A 16,569-nucleotide genomic window follows, 5' to 3' on the forward strand; every position below is an offset into this window, starting at 1 on the left:
AGGGTCAAAATGGCTTAAAAAAAAACCCCAAACAACAGAAACAAAAACCACAATCAAACAAAACTTAAAATAAAACAGTGTTTTCTAATCACAAAACTGAAGTGAAATGTGATAGCTACTTGTTGTAACTACTCCTTAAAATCTGTGACGTAAAGAGACAGCACGAAATCGATGATGTTTAAAACCAGCATCAAACACAGATGATGCATTCAATCTTAAAGTGAAAAACAAGTAAAACTACTGCACTGTATACAGATTCGAACTGTCTTCATCTTAAACAACAGTTTAGCTAACCCAGTAAAGACAGCTGGTACATGAAAAAGTCTTTACAGGCAATATCTGATCTCATACACCACAACATATAAATACAACATGTATTCATACAGTCAGGTAGGGTGTCCTCACAAACAAAGTGTGGTTTAATTTAGCCTCTCTTGAAGTTAGTAGCAGCAGCGAGTCCCATTGCCAGCAACGGGATGCTTGCCAGGAAGTCTCTCCTCCCAGTGTTAAGGGTTAGTACAACTCGGTACAATCACTTCTTGAAGAACAGACGTCTTTCTTTTTAAGAAAACGATATAATGTCCATTTCCAAGTAACAGATTCCCTAAACTGCAGCAGCTCCATTAGAGTAGCAGCACGAACATAAATGAGAGCGGCAACAGCAGATTCCCAAGGAGCATTTCCCTTTCTAATTCCATTCTGACTTTACCCCTGTAAGCAGAGATGAAAATAACTCTGGGAAATACACAAACTTTTCATGGGAAACAAAATTTACGGTATTAGGATTTTTGCATCGCATCCGACTTCATTAATATTTACTTTAGCTAGCTGAAGGCAGGTACATCATTATGGTTGTCACGCTGATAATTATTGTCATTAGCACACTGAAAGACTGTAGCTTTGAATTTGTATTGTATTGCTTGTTTTAAAACCTTACATACTGAAGGAGCACTGCACCAGACTCATCTCAATTGTTAACGGAGTAGTTCTTCGCCATCTTGCAAAAAACATGCTGCTGCTTATTTCTGCCCATTTGTTTCAAGAAGCAGGAATATGCACAGTAATTTTATCATTTACCTTATCACTTATTATCAGTAATCTTATGACAATGAGGGTGGTGAAACACTGGAGCAGGTTGCCCAGAGAGCTAGTGGAGGCCCCATCCCTGGAAACATCCAAGGCCAGGTTGGAGGGGGCTCTGAGCAATGTGATGCAGTTGAAGATGTTCCTGGTCACTGCAGGGGGGCTGGGCTAGATGACCTCTACAGGTCTTCCAAACCAAAGCATTCTATGATTCTATGATCATTTGGGAGCAAACTTGTTGCCCACTTCCTCTGAAGAATACTTCCAAAGCCAAAATTTCTTGAAAAATAAACAGATACTTCAGATTGGTAGCTGGCCAATTTGCTGAGTCCATTCATTAATAAGCAAGGTGGAACTCATCAATTCTGAGTGTAGCTTTCCAAATCTGAGAAACAACTGTATAAGAAGTGTTGTATGGACAAGGTTGGAGAAGGGGAAACAGCTGGGTACCATGCAACCACTGACAAAATCAACTTTTTTGGGGGGAGAGGTTTGGGGAAAGGCTGGAAGTGATTCTGCACCAGAAGAAAGTTGTTTTACAATGTTTGACAAATGGAAACGAAGCTAATAACAATTTCACAGACCTCTTCAAAAGCAATTCCATTGTTCTGGCTCAACAGGATGCCAAAGGACCAAAAATATAAGGTCACCTATGCTCCCATAAGTGACCTACTGCCCAGACTGTAAGCAGTATTACCATGATGCTGGGCCTGGGCAAATTTGCTTTAGTCTGGTGCTCTGCTAATGTTTTTCTTCTGGAATCCAACCTATCATCTCCAGTTGACTTCATGCTGTGTTCTTTAGACAAACCAACTTGTTTGGAGCTGACCTCCTTTTATGTAGAAACCCTCACCAGCACCTCCTTCAGTGAACCAAAAACCCTAACCAATCAGAATGGCTAGCTAGGTGCCTTGACTAACAGATTAAAGACTGAATATTTCAGGATCTTTCTTCACAACTTAGGAGAACACAGGATTCCTGGAATATGATCGTCCTGTAAAAGCAAGATTGAAGAGGGCTATGGAAAAGTGTGATACCACGGCCATCCATTGGCTTGGGCAAATGCAGACAAGAATATGAACCTTTCTGAGTTTAAAACGTCAAGATAAAGCAAGCCACAAATATGGAAAGCACAGCTCACAAAAATGTTTCTTTAAGGAATGACTTGCGCATACGGATAAATCAAAGTCTGCAGAAGTAATATGCCAGGATCCATTATGTCATATTTAACTGACTTGTGTTTCTTTTGAAGAAATAATGAAGAAATTCCTTAAAAACCAGTAGAAGATGTCTGCTGTCCGTATCAGTCTTGCAGATTAGACACACAGAGTCTCTGAGCCAAAAGGAAACAATATTAATTACTTTCATGAACCGCCCTCATGTTTTCCAGTTCTGTACAGAATGGAAGTAATCAATGATTAGTCCTATGCAGCTGGAGGAAATCAGACCCCTCACTCCCCACCACTGAATCTCTAATCCTAAAACAACGTAGTATCTATACATGGAAAGGAAAGGCACCAACATGAGCCACAAAGGCTTTCAGGTGAACAGTTACTGAAGATTACGGGAGCCAGCTGACTCTTTCCAGCTATGGCCACAAATGGCCTGAGGATATACTGATGTGGACAGGTATCAGCTGCTAGCCTAGATAAGGAAATATCCAGTGCATGCTCTCCTGACAAGAACTCTTTCTGCAGTAATCACTAGATCTGTCAAGACTTGAACTGGAGGCAGGACTCCTTCCTTTTCCCTTCAACAGGGAGGAAAGGAAGACTTGAAGAGAATTATGTGAAGAGTTGTGAGGTGTTGCAACACCAGAAGGATGATATTGAAATCCTACTCTTGAGCAGACTCCGATGCAATCTAATGTCAGGTTTTTTTGACTCAACTAGAAGAGCAGTCAGTGCCACTGGCCAAGGGATTTCTTTTACCGTAGTTGTAGCTAAATGGACACAAAGAAGAAAGTTGTGAAGAACAGATATTTTTGTGGGTTTGATGTCTAAAGAAACACTCTCATAAATAAGTATGGTCTGTTACTGTGTGTTCCCACTAAATTATTGAAAGATGCAATTCATGGTCTTCTTTTCTGGAGACACTGGCAGAGGCAGAATCCTTGGATACGCTGCCAGATGTGAGAGTTGTTTTTCTTAACATAGAACCTAAAGGGCTTTTCCTAACCTGTCTTTAAGAGGAAGGGATGAAAATGGGAAAAAGAAGAGAAAAAGGAAAAGACAAGCTACTGCCAACTTTAAAGATAATAAATCAAACAGCTCAAGCAGTGAAAGCAATCAAGTTTTACCCAGTCTCACTGCTGGAACACAGACAGACTGTCTTGTAGAGGCAAGAAAAATTTCCATATTCCTGCCTTCCAGTGCAAGTGGATGGAGCTACCCAGCAGTCCTTCGAGTTAGCACAGGCTGGAAGAACTCGTCTTGTCAGGATGTTATTATTGTGCTTTTTTTTTTTAAATTGGAAAACATATTCTGTATACTCAGTCTCTCATGGGAAACAAAAGCAAGTCTTACTCTTTTATGAGTCTTTAATATTTCACAGTCTAGCTATTTACTTTAACCTATACATTTTGGTAAGTCTGGGATAATTTCTGATGGTTTCTTTAAATTCTGAAAAGTAATTTATTTATGTGCACTGGTTACAATTCATATTGATTGAAAAGCCATGAGAGAAAGTTAGTTCAGGTTGCATTGTTTACAGCCTTACAGGTCTCTTTATGCCGTCTTAATATTTGGTGTGTTTAATATTTTAGCTCAATATTTTTTTAAGAGCCAAATTCTCATTTCTCTGTGTTCTTTTCGATATACAGTAAAATCATTGCTACAAGTAATATAAAGAGATGGAACAGCAAACTAAGGCCACACAGCTCTATCAAAGACACTGCTAAACTAAAGAGTATCTGAACTCTAACCAGTCAGAAGTTGATGGCAAACAGACACCTACCCTTTCTTAGACAGGAATTAATTTTCAAAAGCAATGCTTACCGTGGTCGCTAAATAGCAGCTGTTTCCATTTCTGTCTTTCTATTTCTGAAGCTTTAAATCCCAGCACAGATTTCAATTCTTGTAACACCCTCTTAGATTCCTGTCTCTCTCGTTCTTGTCTCTCTCTTTCTTCCTGGGAAAAGCAGTAAAAATCTTCCCTTTTGTATTCATTCTCTGTATCTGAATAATCAACATATGCTTCCAATTCCTAAAGAAAGAAAGAAAGAAAAAACCCAATTTTGATCTTCACTGTCAGTGTAGACCCCGTCCTACAGTCTGATACATGATCAAGTGATCTCAACACAAGCCAACCACAGTAACAGGACAGAGCCCTGTCTGAGCAGAGCCAGTGGATCTGACACTGCTCTCAGTTATATCTGTATAATTTTGGAGCAAGTCCACTCACTGAAAGTTAACATTACTACAGTCACCTAAGATTTATTTTCATACATGTATGATCAAGTGATATACCTTGAAAATGGGAGTCGACTTCCTCATAACTGCAGGTGGAAACAAGCAACGCCGATGCGCGTTTCTTTTTTTTTTTTAATTTACACGTAAGCAATTCTTCCTCAGTCAGGCATCTTGCTAACTTAACTTATGTAAATCCTTATTAAGAGGATTTTGAGATTAGCACACTCCTCCTCCAATTTTAACTATTGGCTTACAAGCATGAAAAAACAGAGCTCCATTTGTGTTATAACAGAAAGCCAGTAACATTATTAGATGCAGCTCTCTTTGATATGGAAAAAAATCTAGAGAGAATACATGTGTGGTAGGCTTGGGAGAAGCCGAGGGAGGGACAGAGCAGAGCATGGGTGTTCAATCTGCTTTCAGAATGCACCTGCCACTGGGTTCGGGGATGGAGGAGACCAGCCTCTCTTCCAGACAGCCCAACCATCACACACGAGTTCCCCAAATGCCACAAAAAACTGTTCAGTGTCACAGTCTGTTTCAGGAATCCAAAAATGCAGAGATTACTCACACTGAAGACAGGCTGGTTTGTTCTGGAACTTGTCACTTGTGCAGCTGTGTCAGTTCAGCTAACAATATGCAAGTAGGACTCTATGTTATACACTGCCTTTTAGCAATTCACATTTATTTCTGTATCGCTCTGACTTGTGTCACTGCTCTCCTTTTGTCCCTTATTTCTAATGATATATATGAGAAGAAGTGAATGCTAGTGCTCTTTTTTCCAGGATGGGGAATAACTCCCCATGGAACAGCAAAAGAAACACATATCCTTTTTTTCTTTAAGTCCAGTTATGGAATGGCACTGGCTACCTACTTGATCTGTCTTGGCAAGACAAGAAGGTCACTGACAAGCAACTGAAAAAGGAATGGGTACAGCAAACAAGCCCCAATTATTATTTCAAATGGTCTTTTTTTTTTTTTACCTGCTCTTCAGGGATGGGATCTTTGTTTTCTATGTATATGGCAGGCTGTGTTACAGGTACTGTAGTACGCTGTAGGTTGTCACAGGAAACTTCAAGTTTGCCTTTAGGGGGAAAGAAGAAAACGGATCAAACAATAAAAAGATGAAGTGTTGAATGATCTTTTTGACTCACTCAGGCAGGGTCCAGGCATTTTCATTAGGCATGACTGGCACACACAAAAAGTGGTGAAAAGGCTGGTTAGAATACGTTGAAACACTGTGTCAGAGAGCACTTAAATAACTTAGCTATTTTGATATAAGCTGGGTCTGATAAAACTCATCTTGAAATACTTCAACTAACAAACCTCAAAATTTTTATAGACTTCAAAAACCTGCAGATGATGAGAAAAATTGGTAAAACCAGAAAAGAGACTCAGTGCCCAAGTTTAAAAAGAGAAGTATCACACTAAAACTATAGGCAAATCAGCTTCAAGTAACTGGCAAACATTGGAAGAAATAATCAAGCAAAATTTACAGGAAGCTATCTGGAAGGTAGCAAGGAGATAAGTGACAGCCAGTGTGGGTTTGCTGAGAATAGATGTCACATAGCTCCAAGGGGCAATGGGCACAAACTGAAGCATAGGAAGTTCCACCTGAACACGAGGAAGAACTTCTTTACTCTGAGGGTGAAGGAACCCTGGAACAGGCTGCCCAGGGAGGTTGTGGAGTCTCCCTCTCTGGAGATATTCAAGACCCGCCTGGACAAGGTCCTGTGCAGCCTGCTGTAGGCGACCCTGCTTCGGCAGGAGGGTTGGACTAGATGACCTACAGAGGTCCCTTCCAACCCCGAACATTCTGTGATTCTGTGACACCTGAGAAGGCAGCACCACTGAGAAAAAAAATGTGAGGAGCCTAGTAGTCAACTATACCCTGCTGCAAGCAAAAATCCAGGCTACACACATATAAACAACAGCACTGACTGTTAGACGCATGAAATTACATTTCTGCTCTAGCTCTGAGCAGGCTGTGGATGGAACACAGCGCTCAGTTTGGGGCTCCTTCATTCTATAATATTGTGGAGCAACTAGAGGGAGTCTAGAGGCAAACAGTGGAAATGATCAGAGGACTAAATGAAGTACAGTTGTCAGGGAAGAGCTGAAGGATGCAGAGTCATGTAGAGAAGATGGAAATAAATATATTAACTGTTTTTAGGAATGTAACAGCTATAAAGAGGAAATGGATTCCATTGTGAGTGAATCAAAAGTACCGCTTTTCAATTGCAGCAAGAGATACTTCTATTCAGTAATAACTTTCTGCTGGTAATGGAGTTAAGTTTTGGAATAGATGCCTGGAAATACTGTAAAATGTCTCTAAAGAGAGGATTTTAGGAACAAGTAAACAACATTTACTCAGAAACACTAATTAACCCTTGAGAAGGGAAATGGGCTAGATGACCTTGCCAAGCCCCACCCATCTCTCTTTTCCATTGCTAATCTAGACATCGAATACTTAGGGATGGTATTCTGAAAGTAGGCTGTTCACATTAACAACAGTTTTAATGGTGCTCAGTTATGTGCTTTTGCAAACACAGAAAGTATATAATTCCCTAGCTACCTGGGCTGGGCTAAAGATTTGACATTTCAGATGTATCTAAATGCAAACTTCAAAATAAAGGTGAAGCATGTAGTGAAATTTGAAGTACATGGAAAATTGACAGGAGATATTTATTTTATAAACATCAAGCTCCCTTGTCCATTGCATAACTCTGCCTTGGAATAAAAACATTTTAATAATAATAATGAGATCAGCAATAGAAATATGCTCCTGAAGGTATGAAGACAAATCTGGAAGAGAATATGGAAGTTATTAATTAAAAGCTCGCCTTCCCAAATCAGAGGAGTAAATCAGCTGCTCTAACATGTACAGGCTGCCCTGTTTGCCACCTGTGTGGGATGATACCATTGCTAAGGATATGCTTCAAGATCATGAATTTACAGTGTTTAACTAAAACTGCTGCTGCTTGAGTTCTTTACCAGTGGATTAAAGGACTGCAAGATCCAGGAGCTTGCAGCAGAGTACTATGGCCTTGCTCTTATAAATATCTAAAAAAGCTGTATACATTTGCAAAGATAGAGACAGATTAAAAGGAAGAAGGATGGAATTTAAACAGTTTGAGGGATATTATTTCAAAGATCATTAAAACAAGACTGTAACTAACCATAAAGAGTATTCTGTTCTGTAAAATCAGCAGCAGATTACTACATGCTTAAATTGTCAAAGCCTTAAGTGGTAAATCAGTTTTATCAGTGATGAAAAAAGATGAAAGTCTAGAATCAACTCATGTTGGAAGTGAGCAAAGATCTACATGCAGATCAATGACAGATAAGTCTATCATTGCCTGATGAATTTCAGTAGAGGTGAATTCCCCTGAAGATGCTAAAGCCCCACTTGCTGTCAGGCTCTGTTCTCTATCTGGCAGGATCTAACGGCACTGGCTCTAGAAATACACCAAGTCCTATAAACAAAGAAGCCAAACGGCATTCACTAAAGTAGACATATGCTATAATCTATGCTAGTACCACCACCATGAAAGGCTGTTGAGAGTCTAGTGTTCAATCAGTTACACTTAAAGGTTTTGCTTTGACAGAGCTTGACACAATGAACTATTTAATGCAGCTGTAAGAAACCTGCTTTGACACAGAATGATTTAGGGCAAGAAGCATGCAGCGCTTGCTGGAGAGGACTCATCTGTTTATACAGAAAACAATTAAAGATATGCAAAACTGCTCTGAAAATAAGTGACAGGCAGCTATGCAGGATGCGACAACTAGGATAGCCCACAGTTCAAAACAGCTCTTTCATGGTTGGAAACTTTCAGCTTTTGGTTCAACAACAGCATTCTGATGCTGGCCAGAGCAACGCGTTCCCAGTTTCCTCCTCTCCACGGAGCAACATGGGCCCTTTGCCGCTGCAACTGCTGAGCTGCCTTCTGCTTCTCATGGATGGAAATCTTCCCGTGCTGAGAGCAGCAGGAACCAAGAAGGACAGCAAAGATACATTTTTGCTCAGTATATAAACATGGTAAGAACGAAACCCAAGCAAACAGTAAATTTAAATACTGGATACATTTTGCATTTATAGAAGAAGCAGCAAAAAAGACTTATTTTGTTTAAATACTAAGCACAGTTAAGAGATACTGCTAAAAATATTTAACAAATATATACGGCTTTTATGTAATGAAATATTTCCTCTCAAAACTGTGTGTAAGCCATCAGAAACAGCTTCCTCTTCAACAGCATTCATGACTGACATTGATAATGGCATTCCACTGCTCTACTGCTTGAGCTAGTTAGTTGAACTAAATATCTATTCCAGCAAAAGTACTGGGCATCCACTTAGACACAGTGTTCTACTACCATGGGGTTCTCGCTACAGGTCATCAAAAGATTAATTCGTTTTTTGATAATAGTGCATAAAGATAAAGGAAAAATGTGCTTAGCTGCTACATTATTTCAGCAGAAAGGTATCTTCTTCCAAAGAGCTTTCAGGAAGCACTGAAAAAAATCCCAAAATAATTTAATGAAGCAATTCACGTAATCATGACCAACAGACCAGCTGTTAAGATTTGCAGAAAGACAGCAGAAGAATCAGACTTGATTTCACGCACAGCTTGAAAAGGTCAACTCACAGAAGCTGGACTGCTTAGAAATATACCAGGAACGTCAAATGTTGTCAGATAAAAACAGTTTTCAATGACCAACATAGTTTAAAAGTAGCTCCTGTGGAGTAATTCAGTAAACTTGTTGTAAAATAGAGATTCAACCTCAGCACATTTCCAGGAAAGTCACTGGGCAAAAGTGAAGGATTTTTTTTATTTTTTATTTCCCATGCAGTCTCTCCCTTCTAGATGACACACCAGGTTATTTTCGCGCTGAACTCTAAGAGGAAGCAAGTTATAATAAGTGCCTGCTGTGAAATTTATGTACAAAGTAAAAATAAAGCTAAAGTAAGCAAAATACTGTGGTGTGCAGTCTAGAAAGAACATTTAAGGAAAGGGAAAAAAAAGATCAGTGGAACTGCTGGTTCTGGAGGGCATCAGCAAAACACAACAGGCTGGCACATGCAAATGTATCTGACTACATCTAATATCCTTATAGGCTGTTCTACGCAGCGCTGAGAGGGAAGCTGTAAGACTAGACTATCAGGCAAAGTACACACAATTTGGTTATACCGTGTCTGGACCTACACGGAGCCTGCTTAATACAAGCATTAGGCTTCCCAGTGCTCCCAGTTCTGATGTAAGCATGAACAAGGTCAGCTTGCACGCCTCTAGGCCCACGGCAATATTCGTCTATCCACTGGATATCCCACCCATATATCATTAGGAGCTTAGCTCACTACACATTTGGATTTCTGTAGGTAACTTGCTAATACCCCAAGTCATAATTTTCCCAATGCAGTCTCCATTACCAGCATTTTTCAGATGCTGGGCTGTGCCTTCCTAGGACAGCAAAAAAGCTCCTGCAAAATAGAAAGATTAGAAATTGCAGACTTTGATTCCTAAAATTAGAACTCCATGTCAGGAGAGCCTGAGTTCACTTTCTCTCACAAAGAGAACAGCATTGGCAGTACAGGTCACTAAGGAGACGGACACAAGGCAAAACTTTGGGATACGCTGCTCAGTATGACTTTTAAGCACACAGATGATCAGCTCACTCTCAGAGAGAAGGTAAATGGGTATTATATGCTCAATGCATCCTCTACAATTCAAAATGTTCCAGGAAATGTCATTGTCAAGAAAGTTTCATGACAATGACATTCTCATTTTAATTAACTATGTAATTTTTATGCAGTAAATAAATGAAAATCTCACCCCTTCACATGCGATTCACCAGTCAAAGGCAAAAAGCCACTACTGGTCCACACGTGGAAGTGCAACAATCTGAATCCACGTGTGTAACAGACTGAGTTAACACATTGACATTTTTTGCTGAAACAAAAGCGTCAAGGCCATCACAACGAACAAGTCTGACATATGCACACAGTTTCTCAAAGTGTATAGCTGTAAGACCTTCTTCATCTAAAATGCTGATACAGAGGCTGAACGCTGTCTTTGATACATTTTTCTACCTCTAAAGTACATCCCAATGGTTGCTAATTTAATCTCTCACATTTACCTTTTTTATTTGGGTTTCTTCCACTCATTTTTTCCACCTGAGAAATGGCTTCTTCCCAGCAGCTGTTGCTTGCCTGGATATGAGGCTGAATAAACTTTAGTTTTTGTTCCAGAACCTGATGGACTTCTGTTGTCAACTCAGGTGTCTCCTTAGTGCTAACAAGTTTTTCAAGTTCATCCTCAAGAATTATTACCCTAAGTGATGAGGAGATGAACAGAAGTAAGCAAAAATAAATATCTCACTTCACCATTCCTTCAAGTATTTCATTTAATATCCTGTCATTTTCTTCAAGTTTTAAGAATCTAACTGGGCCAACTCCTCAAAGATGCCCCAAAATTTTAAAAATAAGATCCCTTTCTCCACATCAGGATACATTGCTCACCTGCATTCATTATAGTAATTCTTATGTGTAAGATTAAAAGAGTAGGACAGTTTCAACTATTTCACCAAGGCAGTGATGAATCTTTAAAAATATTTACAAGGTAGTTACTATGAGCTGAACTGTCTTACAAAGCATTTAGAATGTTGCAAAATCAATGAAAGATAAGTATGTTTTCAGATTTTTTCAAGAGAGTGACAAAAGCGAGGCAAGATCTTAATGCATTGCTGAGCTTTGAATTTTCACCAGATACTTCAAGAGTAGCCAGGAAGCAATGTCAGATTCCATGTTGAACCGAAGCTCTTTGACCCCACGCGATGTGAAGATACGCCTACGAACAGAACAGGCATGAAATACTTGCAATGACTACACGTACCTGCCTTTTTCGTTTTCAGTGTGGGACATAAACTGACAACCCAAAGAACTCAAGTCTGAAGTCTTCTTCCTACAGGTGTATTCTCTTAATTCACATGCAAACTTACTCATTGAGCAGTGCCTTGAGATGGAGCTGCAAGCTGCGTACCGCTGTCTGCAGACTGTTCAGCTCTCTTGACTTCTGCTTCGTCCTGGCTGGCCGTTCAAAACCCGACTGATGCTGAGTTTCGAAGTACCGATAAAACTCGTAGCTTCGCTTAAGCTCCTCTAAGCAGGCAGCGTGTGTGCGAGGTAGGCCTTGCGTCACATCAGACAAGATGTGATGAGGCAGCCGTTCGGGGGAGACCAGGGGCTTGGGGGACGCGTTGGCTGGGGACAGGAGCAGCACCAGCCTCCGGAAGAATTCTGAACTCTGCCCTACCCAGAGCTGGAAGAGGACCTGCAAAACAGGGTAGGGTTAGCTCTGCGCACCAGGGAAGACAGCCAGCCTCCAAAGCAAACGTGCAGACACATCACGGGACAACATTCCTCGGTCAGCCACAGACCTTTGAAAAACTGAGAAAATCCACCGCATGTTTTTGAAGGGTATTCCCGACCATGTGAGTGGCAGATCTTGTGAATCTTAGGTGACTGTTAATTCTTCAGTGAAGGATATTATATGCAATTATGCTCAGAAGGCTGTCAGAGGCCTAAAACCTCATATTCTCATCAGGCAGTCTCATTATTTGCTATAATCTCCACATACCCTATAGCTCATAACGGCCTGCCAAAATTCCAGTGGCAGCAAAGACATTTTTTCCTTTACAACGCCAAGCTATCATTTCTGTGATCTACTAACTACTGCACAGCCCCACACCCAACCCTGAAACATGAGTCTAATTGCACTGTACTCCAACAAAAACCGTTCTGCATCTGAAGAAAACTGGACTGCTAACCTTATTTTGTTTTTTTCAGCTGAAGTGAGAAATTTCACCAATGCCACTAAGGAGGAAAGACTTGTAAGAAAAGAATTGATTGACAATGTTATATATGGTACAAAAGAGGTCAGTCCATCTGGGAGCAAGGAAACCCACAAGTTTGATTTTTTGAGAACTTTCACTTCCAATGAAATGAACTGTTTTCTTGGTTTAGAACTCAGTAGACCACAACAGAACAGTACCATCTTTTATTTCTAAAATGAAAAGGAAAGGTTAGGACACTTTCTCTGCAGTACTGGTCCTTATTAAAAGGAATCAACAGCAGGTGAGACTGAAATCTGTTCTCAAGCCTTTCAGACTGAGGAAGACAAAGTAATTACAATACTTTTTTCTGTCCCCCTCAGCTATAGAACAGGACTAACAATTTACTTGTTCTGAGATTTTGAATCTATAGGATTTGTAACAATATATTTACACCTTTGTACTTATACTACTATGGACAGGTAACAGTTTTTTTCAGGCAAAACATTCAGAACAGTAACACAAAAAATTAAATGCCTTCAGATAGATGTGGTCTGATATACCCCAAGGGTATATCAAAAATATTTGGACACAAACTGATAAAATATTCCGAAAGAAAAAAATAATTCTCAGTTTAAAAAAGACAGTTAAGAGAAGCAAGAACACAGAATAGTATGAAATGAATTTGGGACACACATGCAAGATGGCGATTTGGCTGGGTGCTAAAATAAAAAGCAAACAAACCGGCTGCAATTACCCAAGTGTCCCCGAAGGTGTGGTGCCCTGGACAGAAAGTCAAGAGCTCATGCTATAATAAACACAAAAGACGACCAATTCTTTCCACCAGACATAAGGCAAAAGCAGTGAGTGAAAAAGTAGCACACAAGAGTAGTGAACTTCAGGAACCGGTAACAATAATCCAAAACCTACCTGAAAAAAAGTACAATTATGAGAGAAAATGAAATTCCAAACACATTAGGGTTGCAGATAGCTTGCTCTGCCAATTACTTTTGGTGATTTTTACTGGCATTTAAACTTCACCCAAAACATCCAACTGGCTCTCCTCAGCTTGGATCAGTATTTATTTTTCAGCCAACAATTTTCACTCTTTAAACTGGTTTAGTTCAAGCACCAGGTATGCAAAACACACAGGCTACATTTGCCGTATGGCCTAGACAGGGGCTTGAAAGAAAATTAATATATTAACTAAATTTGGATACATGTCTGTATTCTACCTGCATTTTAATATAATGGCAAGTTCTCTCAAATTAAAAAAAAACCCTGAAGAGGACTGCACATAAATCTAGGGCTCACAACACAAGTATGTCCCAACGTTCTGTAAGTATATCTATTTTGTTATCTAAGCAAGAATCTGCTTAGGAGTGATTTATGTTAATTTAGCTTGGTTGAACTCCACCACACCCAGCCTACATCACTGTCTGTTACCAGTGAAGGTAAACTGAGATTTACTAGTTGTGAGCGTAACTGTAACCAGAAAGCATCTCAACCTATTTAACTAAAACAGATTCCAGTTAAATTATTGCAAATGGAAGGTAAACAAAGACTTAGCTTACAAGCTTGGGCAACTCTGACTTCTTGTGCTTAAAAAGAAGCGGGTAAGTAAGTGGGCTTGCATGGTTGTAATTAGAACTCCAGCTAATGAAAAGGCAGTGAAAAAAATCCCCAAAGCTTACATCTGACGTAGCTCTTAGCTTACAACTAATTAGACAAAGCCTCAAAGCTTAGCAACCACTATTACTGTAACATTTACTGTCAGAACAAAAGAAGTCAGGGTCTAGGAATTAAGTGAATAAAATGCAACAAGAGCCAAACCCATAGAAACACAGAAGTCACATAATAATGGAATTTTCCATTAAAAAAAATAATGTTAAAAGGGAACTGACTCTGCAGAGAACCACTAGAGTGTAGAAGGCTTGCATTCAAATCAGATCTTCTTTGCAACTGCAAACATTTACTCATGCAAATTAAAAATATTTAACATCTCAAAACAAAATAGAGAAAAAGGCCATTACACGGTCATCATTCTGTTCAGTTAAACGTTTTTCAAAGATCAAAGAACAACACTGGCTCATGGCAGCAGGGGTCCAAGCTTATGATTTCTACTCCTCAGTGTAACTGAATGCAGCTATTCCCTTTGGCAATTACAACTAAATTATATCTTCGGATGTCTCTCTTTTTATTCAAGTCAAGAGATTAGCTGAAAAAGATGGAAGTACAAATGTGGAAATTATTTTATTCAGCTGAGATCAAGTGAAATCAGAGAGTAAAAAATCATGTTTAAGAAGGAGATTGATCAAGCTGATTATAAAACAGACTTGAATTTACATGATGTGCAGAAAAAAATCCTAATGTTGTATTGTGCAACCTCTCTTCAGCTTCATGCAAGAAGAAATCACCAATAAACGCAGAAACACAGGATATGAGACTGATTACATCTCCCCCCCGTTGACCGCATTACCACAGGCTAGCCCGTACAAGCCCCAGGCCTTCATGACAACGGGAAGATTTTCACGATGCGTATGTCCTTCTAGGAGCGGTTACCTTGAGCGCAGGCAAGCTGAAGCCATCGGTGAGGTTGTGTGCCTCCTCTTCGGTGACCTGCTCCTCGCTCAGCCCCAGCCCCAGCTCCTTAAAGGGGACTACACAGATGTAGCTGGTCACGTTGTCACTCTCCGAGTTCAGGGGATAGGTTTAGCCAGAGTTAAGGTGGTTAACAAAGCAACTTTTGCATTAAACACACAGAAAAGGAAAAAACCTTATTAGGTTTCTTATTTCTGGCAATTTGTATGAATGCACATACATTCCACCCAAATCCATGTGAATCCTGTTTAACTGAAGGTTTTGCAATCCTTATACAGAGCACAAGTTTTAAGACACTGACAAAACACCTACGTCTAAATACAAACACATAAAAAGAAACAAAATAGACTGATGAAAAATGCCAACATCCCTTTCAAGTAAGGAAAATACCTTACCTTTAAACCTTCAGTTTCCAAGAAGTAGCTCATATCAATCTTAAACCAGAAGTCATACATTTAACAGAGGAAAGAGGAGAACAATTCTTGCACAATTTTAAGTTTCAAAGGTAGGCGATGTTATAGACCAAACTCAGGATGACAGGAATTGCCTGCGAGTTCTGTCTGTGGAGGGACGGCTCAGAGATGTCCACAGTAACTGCTCTTTGACGTTTCAGATAGTACCATGCAGGACAGGAGCTCCCGGGTTGTCATACCATTAATTTCATTGATTACATCACTGCAAAGCCACCATGACCTTGGCAGAAACGGCGCTGAACTGTTATCTATCGACACTATTCAGCACATTTAAGTTCTGAGCAGAAAAATGTACATTTCCAGTCCTTAGAAATGCTTAAAAATTAGGAAGCAAGCACGCTATAACGGACACCAGAAGACAGATAAAAAAATTTCATAGGCTAGGCAGCATTTATTTTAAAATAATTTTAGGCTAACCTCATGCTGGGGAAGGGGAAGGAGAAGCAGTTCAAGATTTCTGCACATTTTTCATAGTTACCCAGTCACAAAATAGTAAAATTTGCTTTGAAGCAGAAACTTACAACTCATGGTCACAAGCACGTTTGTTCCATAGAAATATATATACAAAAAATATTTGTAAAGTATTCATTAAGATAAGGCCTTAATTTAAACCATGGGTTTTTTTAAATTACATTTTGATTTACGAACAGAACACTCTCATCTCTTGGGGCACATAAAGCCTATTAGAAGCATTTGTCTCTTGTCCAACTAACATGTTTTCTGGGGAAGCTACAAGTTCCAACCGCTTTCACTCCCAAATTTTCCACGTGCTAAATTCTCATAGGATTGAAGTTGCAAGAGTGATTTGCTCAAGAAAATTTTTACCAATTGAGTAGAAGAACATTGCATAAAAAAAATAATACTCCGTGTCCCAGAAAACAGCAATGCTAAGTGTCTAGGTTCTAAACAAAGAAACACGTTTCTCCCTAATTTCTCCCCCAAAGTTCAGGAAGACAGAAGCCTATTAAGTGTTCAGACAACAACCTGCAATGGAAATTAATTAGAAACAGAATATTGTTGCCACCAGCAGCTGCCTCACATAAAGTGTCTGTTCTAAGTTAACCTGACAGCGTGCCCAGCAGATGGAGCACATGGGATGAGGACGGCAACTCCATCAGAGATTGAAGTCAGGTCAAAAGCCTTCAGGACCACTTATCGCAGAGACTAATCAT

The 16,569-nt window shown here is 39.7% G+C and overlaps 1 protein-coding gene across 9 annotated transcripts in view; it reads right to left on the reverse strand.

The window, feature by feature from the left end:
• Positions 1-16,569, reverse strand: part of VEZT (vezatin, adherens junctions transmembrane protein) — a 71,072-nt gene that overhangs the window by 12,260 nt on the left and 42,243 nt on the right. For 7 of the 9 annotated variants that reach the window (XM_075429516.1, XM_075429518.1, XM_075429517.1 and 4 more), the window contains 5 exons: positions 14,886-15,033; positions 11,493-11,824; positions 10,632-10,825; positions 5,477-5,577; positions 4,080-4,287 (listed from right to left, as the gene is read on the reverse strand). In XM_075429516.1, coding sequence (XP_075285631.1) covers positions 4,080-4,287; positions 5,477-5,577; positions 10,632-10,825; positions 11,493-11,824; positions 14,886-15,033 — 983 coding nt within the window. Of the gene's footprint in view, positions 1-80; positions 712-4,079; positions 4,288-5,476; positions 5,578-10,631; positions 10,826-11,492; positions 11,825-14,885; positions 15,034-16,569 lie in introns of those variants that run through there. The other 2 variants (XM_075429523.1, XM_075429522.1) reach the window with 1 other exon arrangement.

The sequence above is a fragment of the Opisthocomus hoazin genome, chromosome 8 (assembly GCF_030867145.1).
Source record: "Opisthocomus hoazin isolate bOpiHoa1 chromosome 8, bOpiHoa1.hap1, whole genome shotgun sequence".
In the NCBI taxonomy this organism is placed as follows: Eukaryota; Metazoa; Chordata; class Aves; order Opisthocomiformes; family Opisthocomidae; genus Opisthocomus; species Opisthocomus hoazin.